At 36.2% G+C, this 20,688-nt stretch overlaps 1 protein-coding gene across 1 annotated transcript in view; it reads right to left on the reverse strand.

The window, feature by feature from the left end:
- Nucleotides 1-19,476, reverse strand: part of dusp22b (dual specificity phosphatase 22b) — a 48,350-nt gene extending 28,874 nt beyond the window's left edge. Inside the window, exons 1-3 of the mRNA XM_066722810.1 lie at nucleotides 19,289-19,476; nucleotides 11,847-11,880; nucleotides 6,961-7,043 (exon numbers count right to left, since the gene is read on the reverse strand). Of these exons, the coding sequence (XP_066578907.1) occupies nucleotides 6,961-7,043; nucleotides 11,847-11,880; nucleotides 19,289-19,309 (138 nt within the window). The 5' untranslated portion in view covers nucleotides 19,310-19,476. The remainder of the gene's footprint in view (nucleotides 1-6,960; nucleotides 7,044-11,846; nucleotides 11,881-19,288) is intronic.
- Nucleotides 19,477-20,688: the final 1,212 nt, after the last annotated feature.

A 20,688-nucleotide genomic window follows, 5' to 3' on the forward strand; every position in this document is an offset into this window, starting at 1 on the left:
TCAACCAAAAAACGAAAAAATAAATAAATCAGACTCATAACCATTGGCCATTTACATCAAATATGTTAACCTCCTTTTTCTAGGGTGCTTTTTTTGGCCAAGGGACATTTTAGTCAAAATCTAAACATGGGGGCTGATTTTTCGGTTTTCAGTTGCATGAGGAAATCCTTTGGGTCCTATGAAGGATGTCCAATACACCTACTTGTGTACTGCTGAGACAGGCTGCTGAACTCAGACACTGCTGAACTGTTTCTTGTCTCACATCCTTCAGCAAGCTGCCGGTGGTGACTCAGTGTTGAACACTGACAAATTAATATTATGATTATTATTAAATGTGCATAGATGCTCTACATGCAAAGACAGGATATTGATTGTTGAATTTGTGATACAGATTTATGAAGTAAGTAATGAAAATGTATTAGTTCCAGTAAAATGCACATTAAAAAAAAAGCAGAAATCTTTCATAGCATGAATCAAAATATTCAAAGACTATGTGAAACACAGAGGGACATGCATTTTAAAATGTATTACATTCAAACTTGAAATCTGTTACTACTACACTTCTGGATCATCTTTAAGCCTCACTTGATGATGGAATGAAAATTTGTTTGCTGGTGGAAGAGGACAACTAGGTGAAACTTCCCCCTTTGTAGCACATAATCAAATCCAACACCCTAGTAGACATAGGACACTGCTTAGGAAGGAGCTATCTTTTAGAGGACAAGTTATCCTGCCTATGCTGTTCAAAAAATATTGTCCATAACTTTTTGTAGCTGCATAGGACTGCTAATCTGGTGCTCTATGAAAATAACAAATGACTACTGCACAATTTCACCTATTTGCATTTCCCCCACTTCATATCTTAGCAAATTCTCACTTGATTACTGTATCTGTGCTGCAGAAAGATGTTAGTATACCAAATGACTGCCTTTTACCAATTCAGAGGGTCCCAGATTTCTGCATGAGACACGAGTACCCACCTACATATGAGTACTCTGGAAACCACTGGAACTAACACATTTATCTCCTTTTAAATTTAAAAAGAGACCTCACAGTTAAATAAAGAAGGAAAGTTGACAAGCAAAGGCATAGCTACAAACTATTACTGAAATGGTTACAGAACAACTGCACTGGCACAAGTATCCAAGACCTCATAGACAACTGAATGTTACAGAAGACTAGGACACGAACAAAAAAACAAAAAGGAAAGCAGTCAGATGAATCCCAATAAGGATCATCTTGGAGACTGAATTGGCCAATAATAAAATCAAATGACTTTCAAAACTGCCATAAAAACTGGTTAAGTCTACACTATCAATCTCTCAAAGTCTTTCTGTTTGCTCAAGACTGAAAACTGAAAAATATTGCGCTCAGTCACAGACACTATAGTAATAAATAACGTTGGTATGTTACTGTAATGAACTATGATATTGTTGTGTTTAAATTATTTTCAGGTTACCTTTTGAAATAATTTAATATAAATAATTTAAAAATGTTTTAAATCATATAAACGCTGATATTTTCTACCCCCTAGTGGTCGAAATGCATATACCTTTAAATGTAAATTCATATTAAAATGTAATCATTAATGAAACCCAATTAATTGGGAGCACATTAAACTTGTAAACATGTAGGCATGTTGTATGTCATTGTAGATAAGCAGTATATTAACAAGGATATCCAGGACACAACGGTACCTTCATTCTATCAAGTACCTGAAATACCAAAGTAATCTGGGGCTTAAAAGGGAGAGTTTACTTCAGTTTCAAATGCCATTATTTACCAGATTTAAAATAAAAAATTGGGAAATTAAAGTTACAATTTGCAATGCATGTTGTGAGAGGGCATTTCTTTCAGTTTTACTTATGTGCAACCATGAAAGAAATGAAAAAGCTGACATGCAGTCAACTGTTGCAAAGCTGAGCTCCACTTATATCAGACTGCATCGGAGGAAACAAATCAGTGGGAATCAATGGCAAACTGATAACCTGGAATTGGATATTCATAGATAATTAGCTTTTAATTACCCTGGGTATGTGACACGTGTAAAAGGCACTAGCCTATATATTATGCAAAAAAAAGAAACATCAGACACTTTTAAAATGTCTTCACCAAAGAGTGCAATGCTAAATATGACAACTGTTATGCCTCAAGGAGAAGCTGAGGAAAATAACTACCCTTGGGGGGTAAACTATGGCAGAGCTACTTACTTTTCCCCATAGGGTGGGGAATAGGAAGGAATTTCTTATGAAGGGTAATTTATCTCTCCTTGGCAAGTCTAATAGCAAGGAGAAAATCATAAATGGGGGGGTGGGGAAAGAAAAAAAGAAAAGCTAATTTACTAAAATCAAAAATTACTGACAGGAAGATCAAAAGCTCTTAAGATAATAATTTGGTCCTGGCTACCTAAGCACTGCATTACCCAGCACAAGCAGACATGCCCAAAGAATGTGTTTTATGAGATCCGTATCAGGCAGTATGACAGCGGTAATCCTGGTTATTCAGGATTTGCCCAAGGAAATAGTGCTAAAGAAATGGTTGATTGTTGTGATTTGCTGTTATACCAGACTGACAGGCCCACTAATGTAGTAGTTAGATCTACAGGGCTATGAAGCTTAAGTTATTCACAGTATTCAGATAAAGTACATAACCTTAAAAGTTCTCTGTGAAACAAAAGCAGGATTTGTGTGAAACAAATCTGAGGCAAAATAGATTATAGTATATATAAAAATGCATACATAAACAAATCTCTTCTACAGAAACTTTCAAAACACACATAGCCAAAGCAGGGAGGCTGTCAAATAAAATGTATAATGTGGTGAGTATTTTTACAGTTTCAGAAAAATCATAGTTCAAATACCCTTAAAATAATAAGGGGCTTTTTCAGTGTAAGGTGTACATTATCCTACTCCACGCCAAGTACGGGGAATGTTAATGTTAACTATCAGAATAATCCGAACTGAACTCTTCATTTCATCCTTGTATTTCCTATGTTTGTGTTCAATTTGGATTTCAGCTGCTCTTGATTTCACTGAAGTTTAGCAAAATTTTACAATTGTTTGGATACAGTTTCTGTAGCCATACCTAATCAAGAGTGCTGCTCTTGTCCAATTTTTGTCCATTGATGTCCACCTATTCTCCTACTCTCAGAACATCTCTTTATGGCATCCTTTCACCATTAAGACCACTGCACGCTGGACCCGATGATGGATCCGATTTTTACATGCATAATGAGAGAAAATAACAAGTTCATGCATCCCTAGCCCACCTTGCATATCGAACTGTCGCACGGCGGTGATGCGTCAATTCATTATGATTTTACGTGCATTCAAAATAATTACGCAAGGACATGTGGATTGATGCACTTTGTTTGTGTCCTCTGGAAAATTCTATCATCTGCGTGTCTAACCATTCCCAATTTCCCAAGCATCTAATTCAGGGGCCAAGGTCTTTCTAGACTGGACTACTAAAACTTAGGATGGTCTTATTTGTCCTCTTCTGCTCGTCCAAACCCCTAGTGCTGGAGCTGAATCCACTCTGCATTGCTTCTCTTCTGCTGTTTTTCATGCTGCCCCACCAGCTTCACAAACCTGCCTGTATCTGGACCGTTGTTCTTGATTCACATTCTGTAGTTTGACTTTTATTTCCACCTTTCCCTGCATCCCTTTTTACTTACTCCAGCTCCTCTACAAACATGATGCTTATTATTCATTCCTCTGCAGCATCTCCTAACACCTCTGCTGTTTAAACTTGGCGTGTCAATTGTGCAGTTTACTCCTCTGCCTTACGCCTACTGACCGTTCTCCTGCTCTGGTTACCAATGCCCATTCAGACAGTTTGGTGAAGGAAACCATGGATTTGAAAGACTCTATATACAAATGAACATATGGTTGTTTTCTTTTTTTCCTGCAATAAGTGTTATGTCTGCAAGTTCATTTAAAAACCTTTCACTTGCCTATCAAGATTTTGTATTCATTTTTTTATTCAGTATTAGTATTGGTAGGGGTTATATAAATTATTTAAACGTTGAGGTTTTTTTTTTGTGTGCAGTCTCTCAAAAAAAGGTTTCTGTACAATCCAATGAAAGTGTTGCATCATCCATCTTCATATTTCCTACTGTAAGCCCCAACATACTGTCACAGCTGGGACTGAGGGGCTGTACAAAACAACATCTAATCTCGGAGAAGACTGGAACTGAGAAAGTCAGACTAACAGTATAGATTCGAGACTAGAGTCAGTAAACAACACATCGTCAGAAGCCGCACTCTGGAAAGAGGAGAGGGGGGACATTTAGTGACAGAAACGATTTACCTCCAAAGCAAGGCCATCTGTTATACATTCATATTTAACATTATAATAATTGGGCATATACAACTAGATACAATATTTAGGGCAACTTTAGCAAATAACTAATTTCTAGATTTTTAACATTCCTAATCCCACAGCATATTAAAGCAGGTGCACATCTGGGCATCATGTAGCATGACTATACAGCTAGTGTTTAGCTGCCAGTGTAAACCTGTCTGAACATGTTCATCTATGCCCATATACAGGTTTTATGCCACTTCCAGAAAGACAGCCACTTTAAAGCTAGATTTGAAAACAAAACATAGAGAGAAAAATTAATCTGTCATGTGTGGATCGCATTCACACCAGTTCCTAGAAATTAGAATTGTGACGTTTTGTATTTATTTGTTCTTGTTGCCTTGGTTTAGATAAAAAGTTGCAGCAAAAATAATGTTCTTTCCATGTTTGTATGGGTCATAAGTTATGGCTTCAATGTGATTCACAAAGAGCTTTCTATACAACGTTCCACAACTTTAATAAGCACAGAGGTCTTTGCTGTTGAATGCTCAGGTCACCATAATCGTCTTTCAGTGGTACATCGGAAAACAGGACTGAAATTCTGTGACATAATTCTGTACACATTTTCGTCTCTGCCATTCAAAAAGTTTTGAAATAACAAAACTAAAAAAAAAAATGTGGTGACTATGCAAGTTAGTGCTACATTATCTTTTCACTAACATAAAACAAAATCACAAATTAGAAGAACAAAACATTAAATCAGGAGCAGTAAAATAACGAACACGAAATGTTAATTCCCTCCCCCAGTTTGAAAACCACTACTTTAAATGTTTTCACAATGAGTATATGAGAGCATCTGTAATATTAGCGCAGAGGAAGAGATAAAATGAGCGTGTCTTCTTTTCAGTTTTATTGAAAGTGCTTTCTTAAAGTATGATTCTGTTTTAAAAAGTATAAATCCTACATTAGGCCTGAATAGACCTTATACGTTCAGCAATGTGCTACAGGTTATTTTCAGACAAATGCATCAGGTATAAAAAGCAATGTGCTGCAAATAAAACCAAAAACTAATTGTTGTGAGAAATATTGATTACATTAAAATGATATAAATTACATAAAAATCATGTTAAATGTAAATTACATTATTTTTCTTTTCTTTTTTGAATGCAGAGGTCCTTGTTTCTTTCTCTTTCAATCCTATGTATATTAGCCAATTCATCTAGAATTATCTTAAGCATATGCATGGGAGGGGGCATATTTTAATTCATCAGGGCATTAAACACAAACATAATACTCTGATATTCACATTAAGATATATTATGAGCCACATTTGAAATATATTTTGTGTTTATCAAACAATGTTTTACTACTTTTATCATATGAAATTATATAAGATGGTAATGTAAAAAGCATACGTTTTGTAAATGCAAACTATTTATTGCACTGAACACTTATGTATAAATATTAATTTGCAAATTAATGGAAATACAATCTTTATATCATTGTATTAACTCTTAAACAACCCTTTAGCCTAGCACAGAAATGCCACTTTGTTTGTACAGGCTTATAAAATAAAAAGACGTTACAGCTAGATGAATGGGAGAGGCCTCATTGTGCCTCTCCTACTAAAACATATAGTTACATTTCCTAGACATGAACATGAACAGCTTGTGATGGGTTCACTGGTAATAATGTTTCAATGACATGGATGATTCTTTTCAGAGTGCTGTGAAGTCAATTCATGATGTGTTGTTGAGGAATGCTGACTCACAAGTAAATCAGTCTTTGAGAACTGAAGAGATAAAAAAATCTCTTATATTCACTTTATAGCACGTACACACATGAGCACTGATGCATGACCATCTATGGTGTTCTCTTATTATTATTATTATTATTATTATTATTATTGTTGTTGTTGTTTTGTTTTGAATAAAACTTGGAGTAATATGTAATGTTGTATTCTAATATTATATTAATTGTTTACTGTTTATGAATACTACTAACATAAGGTAACATTAGATGTAAGTGAAAATTCAAAAGTGGGGATAGTACTTAGGGATATCTTTGGGCTATCTAGTTAAATGATAATCAATGTATTAACTAAGTTCCTTTGCACTCTTGAACAATCCTGAATGGTTAATTAGACCAGCTATCAGAACATCGATTGGGCTTGGTTTGCACAGCCTCAGTAAAAACATACTTAGGCTGCGATTTAAAAACCTTTGATAAGATAAGATATGGTAGAAATCCTAAAACCTTACGCTTGCTAGAAATGTAAAGCTGTGTATTCCTTGAATCAAATGGTATTTGGTGAAACAGTTCTGTGTCATATTTATATATGTCACACATATGTATAGTGTAATGTGTTTGCAGAAAGAATGGGAGACCGCTTCTATTTTATGCAAATACATCTGATAACACAATTAAGTTTGAGCTGTAATTGGGGAAACAAAGATAATAACCAATAAGCTGTCTTTGATTTAGTATGAAATGCACATAAGGACACCAAATCACACCAATTAGAAGAGAAAAATACTTGATTGTACTCCATGTGCATCATTCTTCATTCATCTTGGACATCTGGGTTTCAATATGTCATGTGATGGTTCACTTATGATTATCAGTTAAAGTTAAAATAAGTTGCATAATCCTTACCTGCAGCATTGGTGCAGCACTGTCATGTATGGAAAGAACGTGGGTAATGTTGTGCTTAGACAGCTGTTCTCGGTCGCGAGCATCTGAAAAATTTGAATTATTCAATAAGTTGGACATATAAAAATACTTTTTATCATTTCTGGGCTTCAAAAGTTTTTTCTTCCAAATGACACCAAACACACCCAGCTTTAAAAGCAAACATATGGCCAGAAAAACAAGATTTTCTCAACTTGAACTGAAAGAAAAACCGGAAAACCAGTGTTTCTAAAACAGTCCAACACCTTTGCACTAAAGTACTTAAACACCAAGTGTTCTAACCTATTTTGTGTCTATAAAAGGAAGCCAAATGTTTTGTACATTGCATAGATTTATTTATGGAATAACGTCTAAACCTTTTTTTTTTTTTAAACACAAATTTGACTAGAAGATTCAAGAAGGACGGCAGTGGCATCCAAGCAAACTCTGGGTACATTTAGACTTGTAATTGAAAGCAAACCAACAAACATTATCATTCAGTAAATCTAGTTTTAAACAAAACACATTTATAAACTTGATTAATTATACTATATTACACTGTCTTGTGGTTTTCAAAAAGAAACATGCAACTGCCAATATCCCACAACCCTGGCAGAATATACAAATGTTTGGAAAAGAAGAGCATATTTGCTTATGAATATTATATTATAATGCATTGTTTTCTTACAGGGAAAGTCTTTCTGATGTTCAAATAATCTTAAAGCTACTGACTATGCAGCGATGTATTTTGGGTCTGCCACGGAGGTAACAAATCAAACACAACTTATCAGACATCAAGCTTTGCTGTTACATGTCAAAGTCAGGGTGTATTAGGACCCTTAAATAATATTCTAAATGTAGTAATGCAATTATTATTTACAGCTTTCTGAAATATATATGGTTCAACAGTAGGAAAGCAGGGCAGCGGTGAAATGACTAACATGTCAGGGGGCACCGGGAAGCAGTAATGCTTTGAAGGCCTCATTAGAAACATCTCAGCGAAAGCCGCTAGACAAAGTAACAATTTGACTTGCGAAAACCTAAGGAGAACATAGTTTAAAAAAACTCAACTTAAAATTTTGTATTTGGAAAATCCAGATTGTTCTTGTTTAATGTTATTTGTCTGCCTTTTAATTGTGTATTCATTTTGCTAACAATAAAAGACCATACTATTTACTGCTTTCATTTATGTCTTAATATCAGCTGCTCATACCAAACTGCATAGAGCAGATCAATGAGTAGGTGATCTTTCACAGAGATGCCAAACTACTTCTGCAGCTTCAATCAAATAAGTAAGTGCTCATCCTATGTTCTCATATTTCCCCCCCATATAATTATTATTATTATTATTATTATTATTATTATTAATAATAATAATAATAATAATAATAATAATAACAACAATAAATTATTATTATTATTATTATTATTATTATTATTATAAGGAATTAAATGCATGGCTTAAAGATGATTTTGAAACTTAAACAATTGCTCCTGAAAAGTTGAAAACAGATATGATAACATAACTTGTAAGCCATACACAATTTTTTATTGAATCTGCGGCCAGATTTGCCTCTGTGAAATGTTCATAGCGCTGTCTTCATACTGTGAGAACTTAATCACAATTCTTAAAGATTAGCAGTTCATAGTAATGAGTAATGAAATGTGGTATGCACAAAAGCCCCTGGAACAAATCTATTTTCAGTTTCTTTCCATCAGAGTATAACAAAGTGAAGAAATCAGATAACAAAAATACATCATATTTAAACATTTTTAAATGGTTAAAAAATATATTTTATCTTCTCAAAGAGGAAGCAATTCTTCAAAAGTTTTACAAATTCCAAAACAATAGCATCTCCACAGTCAATAGGAAAAAATAAATTATACTTTTACATGATTCCCAGCACTGGCAGGCAAGGCATGTTGAGCTTTGCAATAAACACACAATACTCAAGTTTACAGAATATGAGGCATGAGCAAAATTCACTATGTACAGTTTCTACCCTGAAATCACATTTTAAAATGGCTTATAATAGTGTTTATTTAATAACTACTACTATACATAACAGGAGTTAGAAAAGTGCATGATCACAATAAGATGTCAACCGTGACACCAGCAAGATTCAGGATCTATATGCAGTTTATCATAGTAACCTTTCAGAATTGCTCTTTGAAAATGGAAATGACTGTACATGAATAATAAGCTTCATAATGAACCTGCACAATTTATTTATCAAATTATATGTTCCTAGTAATAGTAATGCTGGAAATTTAGCAATTTCAGAAAAACTAACAAAATACATAGCACAGGATGCAACACAGATTTAGGAAAAAGTTTCTGATTCTTACTTGCCTTGATTTACTTGGTAATATGGTGAAAATAATAATAAATACATTATATATATATATATATAGTACTTAATTTCCAGAGAAAAGTAATTTTGTACTGCGTCAGTACAAGCCGGAAGCCAGCTCAATTCGAGACTTTTCATACAGCAGCCCCCACTTTCCGCATGTTCCCAGGGGACACTCACTAGTACATTTCTCTGGTATTTCTCTTTGTTAACACATAGGGAGAGCGCCACTTGCTGGTACCAGCCCCAATTCCTTGTTTATCTTATAGCCTTCAATTAACAGTTTCTTGTACTTCTAAAATGTGTTATGCCTTTTTGCATAGTGGACGTCATTAGTGACGGCATGTGGCTCAGGTCAATTACATGGCTATACATAAGACTCCAACATAGACGTTTGATCCATGCCAGATTAAACAAAATGCATTATCTTACACAAATAGTAGTGGAAAGCAATACATGTATGGTTATTTGATGTCCAATTGTGGTTCTATGCTAATGCAGTCAAACTGAAGCAATTGTAAAGTAAGAAGTTCGAAAAATAAGGCACCTGTTGTTGGCTATTTTTTATCAAGAGATTTGTAAAACCTACCATGCATCAAGGTGCCATGCAAGGGGAGTTTTGTTTATCTTGCATTTAAGAACGTGCTTACTCACATAAAACCATGGGCTATACAAGAATTACATGGAAACCCAATCTCATCAATGCCAAACAGATACAAGGCAGATTAGCTATACAAGTGACCATTTCAATGATTAATGCTGTGGACTTCATGTTTTACTTTAATTTACAATTGATAAGCAAACAGTTAACCTCAGCTCAGTTTATAATATATCTATACTTTAGGTGAGGTAACTGGTCTGTGCAACCATGCGTACCATTTTTCTCAGGGTTGCTTTTCTGGCTTAATTAAAAGGCACTGACAGAAGACAACTGAACAAAAGACTGTACTGAAACTGCTCTAGGGCTGGTCAGCTAATATGTCCACAGGACTTGGTATATTAACAAACACTACTGTTTGTGCAAATACGCAAATTCAATGTAATTATTGTTCTAGATTTTCTAAAACCTTGCTAAATATGTGCAAACTTGAGTCACCATGTCAAATGTCAGCTATACTGATAAATCTGTTTGCAATATCAGTCTTCCTACATTTCTTCACAACCACTGCAGAGATACAGCTATTGGCGCAGTCCGTTGTGAGCTGTTGCTAAAGTAGCCTGCTGATCCATGTCAGAACTGCGACCTATTGAAACTGAAGGCAGCCCTGCGTTTCACCAATTGATACTTTAAAGGGGAAGTGAAACAATTACATACACATTTCCTTGAGAATTTTGTGATTAAACATTTATAAATCATAAAAAGCCAAAACCATCCCTTTTGAAAGAGAACAAATGTTTTCCAAGTTACCTTCTTCCTATTTATTACATTTAGAACAAAGACACTCCAAATTAGCAGAAAGCTCTCCAAAAAGCGGAAAAGGCTTCTTTAACAAAGATTTCAATTGCATTGCATTGAACCTAGCAACTAAAAGTGCAAAGAAATTTTGCAAGAAAACTAACTGCAAAGCTAGTTCTCATTTTGAAAATAACAACAATAATAATAATACAAAACTATGTAGATCTGTAGATATGTAGATACGTTTAGACCTTTCAAGGTTTTTAAACAATTTACTTTCTAGGTGCACTGGTTTCAAGGACTAGCAAACTATAACTGTTACACATGTTATCTCTGGTCTTAAATACAGGATGTATTTTGATGTGGTTTAGATGCAGCCATAACTATCAAACAAATATTTATATTTAGCTTTTCTGTCACGGCACAGTTTGCAAACAAATTACAAATTAACAGAGAAAGAGAAAATGTAGTACATATATTATAGTAAACATATTGTTTTAAAAGAGCTAGATGTGCAGTGATGTGGCAATGCATAAAATCTGAATCAATACAATAAAATAAAATAAAAAACAATTCCAACAACAAATCAAAACTTTAACCAAGTAGCAAATATTAATTCCAATACTTCATTCTACCTGAAGCAAACCATATAAGAAGTACTGTGTTTTTAATCTGTGATTGGTGGGTTGGTCTGTTTTGACCAAATCAAATATTTGACCTCTGCAAATCACAAATTACAAACTTTTCCCCGTCACAGCCCTTTGTATTACTTTTTTGTACCCGAATAAGTGACACGCTGACCCAATTGGAAAGAACTGGCTGAAATGAATGACTTGTGCCACAGCAATTTAACCAAGTAACCAGCTCTAAATACAAGTGATTTGAAAACTGCTGTTTTAGGATTTTAGGTTTCCAGTGCTACCAAATAAGCCAAAGAGAATTAAAAAACAATACTTCTGAGAGCATAAGATGCATTTACTGCAATAATACAGTAAACCAATCTCCAAGGGCATTGGAAAAATTCTTAAATTTATAGCAACATGGTTTTGTCTGTTTAAGAGAATTCTGCAGTATCACACCCTGGAGGACAGTCAGAACATTTCTCAAATATATAAACGTACCTTTAAAGTTTCCAAGGTATAAATCCGGCAGGACCTAGAAAACAAATACATAAGCATTACCATTATCATCATCATCACCACTGACACATAATTAATCGAGGGAGTTTCCTGTGATTTAAATTAGACATTTATTTCACATATGCTTATTAAAGTGTCTTTTGTATTGATTCCCTCGTTTAATACTAATATTAAGAACAAATTCAGTCCTATTATGTTTCGTTAAACTGGCTTGTAGCTAATCAATATTTATAGAAGCAGAAACAATATAATGCAAATGTATTAGGCCTATATCTAACCATTCAAAACAGACTAATCAACCTTAGAGTAAAATGCACTGTCCAATTAACCTTATATTCTGTGCAAAGCTTGGAAACATAGATATTTTGCATCACACATTAAATATTCAACACTGCTATATTGAATGCCATAGCTTTACTGCTTACTCGCACAAAGGGCTCCACACTGGTCATGTGCAATAACTGTAATCCTAATCAAGCATCATTGTCATGGTAACAAGGAACTAGCATCTACCTTGGCTACAAAGAAACACTCTTCTTCTGCTCAATCTAAAAATCTATATCTGACCTCAGGGAGTATCTATAACAGCAAAAACAATGTAAACAAAACTGATTAAACAGGTTTTACAATTCTAACATTTTGATATAGTGGATATCCTTAGTCATGACATGCAGCTAAAAATCTTTTTGGCCAGATATTGGTGAGAAAGGCTTTATGTAGGCATTACAAGTCAAATATAGTCAATTTTGCAGTAATCCTTGAAGAATGTCATTGGATGCCTTGATAGTGTAACTGGTATTATTGGAGACAAATCCAGCCACATTAAGAAAAATTACTTTAAATGCATTTAAACATTTAATAACGTCTTGTGCCACCAATGAGTAATTTTACTCAAAACTGAGTAATTAAAGGTACACTGTCAGACATCTTTACCAGTTGTACAATTTTCATCTTGTGTAAATTAAGCATTTGGGGAGGACATTTCCCTCTCAGCTGAAATTAAGTTTGGGATTATACATTTTTCCAGGAAAAATATTAGCACAAACAAATGCCTCTTTCAAATTAAAAGTTAAATATATTTTCAGCATTCATAACTTCCTTTACTGTTTTAGCTGTCAATCTGAGCCTTTCGGTTCCTGTGTTTTTCTGGTGATAAATGTCGGTCTGTTGTTGACTTTCAAGTGCGGTCCAAAGATAAAATGCAAGTGCAAAATAAATTATACCCCTCTGTGTACAGAACACCAGATATTATTGGCTGTGTTCACGCAATTAAAGGCTTTTCCATTGCGATGTTTTTGACTCCATGTTAAATTCTTTCAATGTTGCTTTGAAAGCATCAAGTTATTCAATTACCGTTTATACTCATCATAATTCGTTATAATGTTTCTGATTAGTCAATGCATAATATGTTGATTTCTTAATAATGGATGTGATTACTATAACTGGAGAGGCTGCAGGGACATCATCTAGGGCATAGCAGTTGAATTACATTTTTTTTTTTCTTTTTCCGTAAAACACTGGGCCTAATTATTGTAAGTTGTTTCAGTATAAATATGTGTAAGTGTTGTGCTAGTTTATAAGAACAGGTATCATTGCCTCATCTTCAACATCTTAATTGAATATGTAACCTGTATACTGTGTGACTCTCCTCTTATGTGTCATGTGTCAGGTTGCCACAGACAGACACAGGACAGTACAGGGGAGATGCAGCCATCTTGTTGTTTTCCTGTTTCAGACTTAGCATTCCTGATTTTGTTTTAACTGCCTAAATTGAAGCTGTGCTGTTTCTTGGTGATGAAAAAAGTCAAGCAGTTGACCAGGGGACAGAAACCAAAAGCCCCCCAAAAAAACTGCAAAATTTAGAAGCATGTGGCCACTACAGTGTCAGATTTGCAGAATGTTGAAATCCTAGAGATCAAGGTTCGTGATCTTGAGGCTCAGCTTGTTGATCTGTGCTGTATTAGTGATATGGAAGAATTAGTCAATCAGCCCATGAGAGAGATGGTAAGCACGCCAAAACCTAGGAGAATTGAAACCTTAGAGTAGGACAGCGTAGAGAACTGCTGGGTTACAGTAGGTCGTAACTGCAAAAAAGGCGCGCACAACCCCTAGAAACACCCCAAGAGCTAGAATTGCCCAACAGGTTCCAACTGCTGGACACCGAGTTGGACAGTGACAGCTCAGAGGGTGATGGGAATGTTCTAAATGAGTATTTCAAATAAGTTTTTACTAAAGAAAAAACAGATAATATACCACAGGTTAACATCCAGTCCAGTCAAACCCTAAGAGAGATCAGGATAAATGAGGAGGAGGTACTAAAGGGACTAACAGAATTAAAAACAAACAAATCACCTGGGCCAGATGGGATATTTCCAACACTTAAAGAAATGAGGGAAATTATTTATAGGCCGCTAACTCAAATATTCCAAATGACACTTAGAACGGGGGATGTGCCAACTGACTGGAAGACAGCAAATGTCATACCAATCCACAAGAAAGAGGACAAAACTGAGCCAGGAAATTACAGTCCAATCAGTCTCACCTGCATTACTTGTAAAATGTTGAAAACAATTTATAAGACAGAAAATATCATCTTAATGAAAAGCATATTCTTGGAGACAATTATTAGAATTTTTTGAACATGCAACTGCAGCTGTAGATTAGGTGAAAGCATATGATATGATATACTTAGATTTTCAAAAAGCTTTGATAAGGTTCCACACCAAAGACTGATCCTCAAATTGGAAGCTGTAGGCATTCAGGGTAATGTAAGTAGATGGGTTATGAACTGGTTGATGTGTATAGGAAACAAAGGGTGTCGAATAGAGGAGTCACTTCTAACTGGAGCGAGGTTGTTAGTGGAGTTCCACAGGGATCAGTACTAGGACCTTTGCTTTTTCTAATCTATATTAATGATCTGGACTCTGGGATAGTTAGCAAACTTGTCAAATTTGCAGGTGAGTCTTAAATAGGTGGCTGAGCAGATACAATCTCGACAGCTCAGGTTATTGAAAGGGCCTTCGATAACATTCAGTTGTGGGCCGACACCTGGCAGATGAAATTCATTGTGGACAAGTGCAAGGTATTACATGCAGGTAACAAAAATGTCCACTATAATTACACTATGTGAGGAATAGAACTAGATGAAGTAGCGCATGAGAAAGACCTAGGAGTCTATGTGGACTCCTCACTTTCTCCATCCAAACAGTGTGGGGAAGCAATAAAAAAGGCAACAGGATGTTAGGGTATATTGTCAAAAGTGTAGAATTTAGAACAAGGGCAGTGATGTTCAGACTGTACAATGCACTAGTTAGAGCTCATCTGGATACTGTGTGCAGTTCTGGGCTCCACACTTCAAGAAGGATATCGCTGCTCTAGAGGCAGTTCAGAGGAGAGCAACCAGACTTATTCCAGGTCTGAAGGGAATGTCCTACTGAGAGACTGAGAGAACTGAATCTTTTCATCCAGACTATGTGAGGACTTGATTCAACTCTTCAAAATCATGAAAGGCATGGACCACATCAAACCAGAGGAGCTTTTCCAGATCAGCAGGGACACACGCACCCGGGGACACAAATGGAAATTGGGCTTCAAGGCATTCAAGACAGAAAACAGGAGACACTTCTTCACATAGAGAGTCGTCACAATCTGGAACAAACTCCCCAGCGATGTGGTTGAAGCTGAAAATTTGGGAACATTTAAAAATAGGATCTGGATAGGATCCTTGGATCACTTAGTTAATGGACACCAAACGAGCATGATGGGTCAAATGGCCTCCTCGTTTGTAATCTCTTATGTTCTTATGTCAACTAAAAATTCCAGTTAAAATTGCTTCATAAAAGTCCTTTTAAAAGTAAGGAAGTGTACAGGGGAAAAAATATATTTACGTGGTAGCCTACTTCACCAAAATATATCTTGATTTTATGTCCTCAATGAAAATGAAAAGTATAAATACATTTTGAATTTAAGGTTTATACTATCCCAGTGTGCTTGAACTGTACACCTCCTGGCAATCAGCAAAACTATAAACTGTTCAACAATTAAAACATGAAGTTTACATTTAAACTACCCTTTTAAGATCAATGTATTTAAATATTCCCACTTCCAAGTGCTGTCTAATGTGTTTAATTCCATTAAATGAGATGCATTAGATTCTGATTGTACAGTGCATAATATAAAGGGTTACTCAAAAGGCTGATCTGGAGACCAAATTTGCAGCATCTCATCCAGTTAGTGTCTCTAACAGGCTGACATGGCAAAGTGACTGATATGAATGACCTTGAATGTGAGACTTTCCATGAGGCATAAGCCGCCCCATGAGTTCATGTTTATCTTACACTGACACCCTCCTTAAACACTGCTGTCCTGTGACAAAATATGATAAGAACTCAGCAGAGGGTAAGCCATCATAATCCAAGATGCAAGTACATAGAGGAGTTTCTATATATAATGTCAAGGCAATCTAAAACAATGGCTATCAGAGTGGGAACCAATCCAAGAAATACAAAGGCAGCAAGCTGATCACAGTCACCCAGAGAGAGGATGTACTGCACAATACAACTCCCATTATTATCATGTTGCAGAGAGGCAAGACTAATGCAAGCACATGTGCAATTAGTTACACACTCTCTCCAAAAGCAGGTCATTCTCAGTGTCTGCAAGAGTAAGCTTTGACAGGTACACCTGAATAATTTGGTTTTATTAAAGTTGTTCATAACACATCGTGAAAAGCAATGGCAAGTTTACAAAAGACCATGTCACTACATTTAGCTTTATTATTTAAAATGACTACAAATACTCTATTAACAATTCCTGCACACAGGTTACAATCTGGACTACATCAAAGCTGACTGTAACCTGGATGCCCCCCACTGGAAATCCCACACGCTGGGCCGTGCATTGCTGGGGTTGGATAGGCTAGAGTCAGCCAGGATTTCCCCAGTTTTCCCCGCAACAGTAACTCGTGCGCCTGCCCGAGAGCCTGCAGTGCTGACAGGGACAACTGCACGCGCACTCGCCGCAGTGCCGTAGCTGTGCTGTTTGCACGAGAGGACAGGCAGTGTGAAAAGCAGCAGACACTTCAGTATCGCCCGTTTGCCTAATCGAAAGATGAAAATTATCATCCCTCCTGCATTAGTGCTGGAATTGTAGTGGTGAAGCATGCTGATGAACAATTGTGGTTTTGAGTGTCAGAGGGTATAAAGGAAAAAATTAAAATCATCCTCTTTGTCTCTGATATGTGTATATATAGTAGCCTATTACTTCTCTTTGCTTGCTTGTTTTTTCTGTTCAACACCATTCATTGTAAAAAGAGAAGACCTCTTTGCAGATGCATTAGTGTAGCTTGCATTAGCCTTTCATGTTCTGTGAAATCAATTGCTTTATCGATTGCTGTGACTAATTATTAAACACTCCAAACAAACAGAGATAGACACTGTATTATATAATGGAGCACTAAGAGAACAAGTCTATGTCAAAACGGAACCAAACGGAATAAAACTAATGTTCTTTCAGCTTATCTCCATAAATCTCCTTGTGTCTTTCTTTTATATTCATATTTCCATTCTGGAAGCTAGCAAGTGAGGTGGGGTTTCTTTTTATAATGACCATGGTAATACTGAATAGATCTGAGTATGTAAATAAACAGATTTACATCTGTATGTGTGTTTCTGAATGTATCAGCATTGCACATGGGCTTTGTTGTTGGTGCATGCCAAGCTGACACAAACATTGCATGAACAATGACCATCATACAGATTTCTAAAGTGAACGCCTAAAGGGTGTAGAAGGCATGGCAGTTGCATGGGTAAACTATATCCAACAGGAGGAATTGAGCAAACAATTGTTGCAATAAAATAGGGATCAACACGGAAAATGGAAGCAAACCAGCAATTGCTTGTGAAACAACTGATCAGAATCTCAAATGAAAGACAGCAGAAAAGACTGTCAGTCTGCGCTGTGGCGTTGAAATCAACAGTTCAGCAGGCCTGTCCCTCCCTGAAAAGCATTTGACAGAAATACAAAGCTAGTACGAGGCCTACAAGGGTATGACAGTGGACCAGTTGCCTGAATTCAACCATTGGATGCTGCTACATACATCAGTTCTATCCAGAGGATTTCTGATATCTAATCAACATTACCCAGCAATGCTGCTGCCTACTTCCAGAAAACAATGGCAACTCCATTTTGCTGTATGCATGTACAGATCATTTGAAGAGACTCTCAAGAAGCTGGAAGGAATTGGCTTATCTGCCCTCCAATCTCTTGTAGTAAGCTTTCTGAAGCAAACACTGCTGCCCAACTGTCATCAGAGCACTGGTTAATCTAACACTATATTAAATACATGTGCTCATTGTTTTTCCACCATTGCAAGTGTAATATAGTTTAAGTCAAAAGACAGTTTGCTCAACTGAACCTATCAGTACTAGGTTTAACAGGCAAACATTAATAAAGAGTACTCAAATCAGACAGCCTGTGTATCATTTTAAACAGTGCCTTTGATAACTATATGCAAAATACTACAAATTAACATACAGATAAACATTTATCAAGGGTGTCCACTATGAGAAATGAGGAGTGTGTTTAGCCCTGATGAATTGTAAACCCTCCTTGCAATGTCTTTGAAATCACATTTTCACTGGTAGTCCTGCATTACAGAAAATCTTTATTGCTAATGTGTAATTTGGCCTTAGTAACCTGTAACAGAGCTGCAATAGCATCAATGCTAATATAATAATGTTAGCAAAAACAACCCCCTTCATCTTGACACTTGCATAGATTGTAAATCAGACCTGAACTGCACAATAATGTCATCTTGTTCTTCCTACTTCGTGGATTTTCCTTCTATGACAACAGTACAGCCAAGAACAACCGTCTCATTAAAACTTTCTTATCCCCCTCAAAACAAGATGTGATGAGACCGAGAGAAAACAACGAAAGAAAATACAAAAGGGTAATGCACACATAAACAGGCAAACATGTTGTTGCTTACAGCCCACCACACAGACACTAAGTGTGTGGGTGTCTGTGACAACTAAATTACTAGATTACAGAGTAGCTGCAATATTAGCTGCCTCATTGCAATAGTACATCATTTTCGGTCAGGATTACAGGATTGTTACAGGAGGGGTGAATAAAAGGAAAAGGTGCACCTTGCATTTCTGTACATGTCTATTATCCTGGTATTAAATATGCATGCATATCTACATAAGTAATGAATAAAAAATAACAACCGGAAAAAGTGCAAAATATATCGCAAGTCATTGTCTTCTGGTATGACATCTTGTAAAAAACATGAAAATACGAATATGAATTTTAACTTCCAACTTTACTCACGAAAAAGAAAACTACCCGTTTCCTACAGTATAGATTTTAACACTAAACTTAGTAGCAATTTCTTAAAACAATGGATATAAAATAAATACCTTATTTATTCCATTTCCCATTGTCAGTGAGGAATTCAGCAACGCGGTGGCACAGATTTAAAAGGCAACGTCGATTTGCTCCGTTTTACACAGTCTTTTTAATATAATAAATATCATTCAGTACGATTGCCTTGGGTAGTCTGTGCTGGCTGCCAGTCTCTTACTCTTCACCAGAAAGTCAGCTGTGCGCAGTGCACCTTGGGAGCTGCAGTTCTTCCACGGTTTGGGGGTTGGTCATGCATACGCTCTTCGACTGAAATGAACTACATATCCCAGACTAACTGTAGTTGAGACTTAACAAAAAGTAATGATAGTGAAAATAGGAGTGGTGTAGTTTGAGTAGCAAGTTGAAGATGAGGCTGAAGTTCACTCTTCCGTGCATCAAGTTAAATACCGGCACATAGCTTTGCAGTTGATCGTAGGTTTATAAAAAAATAATTAAGACTTAGTTAAACATATATTTAAAAACGTGTCTACCAATCCTAACCCACAACTTCCAAATTAAAATATTGTTGAAATTTGTAGAAAATGTGTGAAACTGAAATGGTTAGGTTGGATAAGTGTCCACCACCTTTGTAATAGCAATATATAAAAACAGACCTTGCATATTGCCTGGAGCACGGTCAAGATGATTATTAACAAGTTGAAGGTGTAAGGCACCCCTAGCTCTTGCCTAGATCTGGTCATCCCTCTAAACTGGATGACTGAGGAAGAAGGTGACTGATCAGAGAGACTACCAGCTTTGCAAGAGCTACAGGATTTTATGGCCAAGACTGGTCAAAGTGTGCATCTGACTACAATATCCCAAGCACTCCACAAGCCTGACCTGTATGGTACTCAAGCCCACCTTGAATCCAGTTTGAAGTATGCCACAAAAAAACAAAATCACAAACTCAGGAGATGTAGCCATGTAGCATAACATTTTGTGGTCTGATGAAAGTAAGTGGTATTGGAACTTGTTGGCCTAAATCCAAAGCGTTATGTTTGGTACAAACCCAACTCAGAGCCAAAGAACACCATCCCTACTGTGAAGTGTGGTGGTGGCAACATCATGTTATGGGGATGTTTCTCAGAAGCAGGGATTGGGGATAGAAGGGAAAATGAATGGAGCAAAGCACAGAAAAGTAATTGAGGAAAACCTGCTGCCCTATGCAAGAAAGTTAAAATTGAGACAGAAGTTCACGTTTCAGAATGATAAGGACCCAAAGCACACAGCCAAAGCTAAACTGCAGTGGCAAAGGAACAAAAAGGTAAATGTCCTTGAATGGCCCAGTCAGAGCCCTGACCGAAATCCAAACAACAATTTATGGCATGACTTGAAGTTTGCTGTCCATCAGCGCTCCCCAAGGAATTTGACAGAGCTTGAATAGTTTTGTAAAGAAAAATGGTCAAATACTGCC

This window comes from Amia ocellicauda, chromosome 2, assembly GCF_036373705.1.
Source record: "Amia ocellicauda isolate fAmiCal2 chromosome 2, fAmiCal2.hap1, whole genome shotgun sequence".
In the NCBI taxonomy this organism is placed as follows: domain Eukaryota; kingdom Metazoa; phylum Chordata; class Actinopteri; order Amiiformes; family Amiidae; genus Amia; species Amia ocellicauda.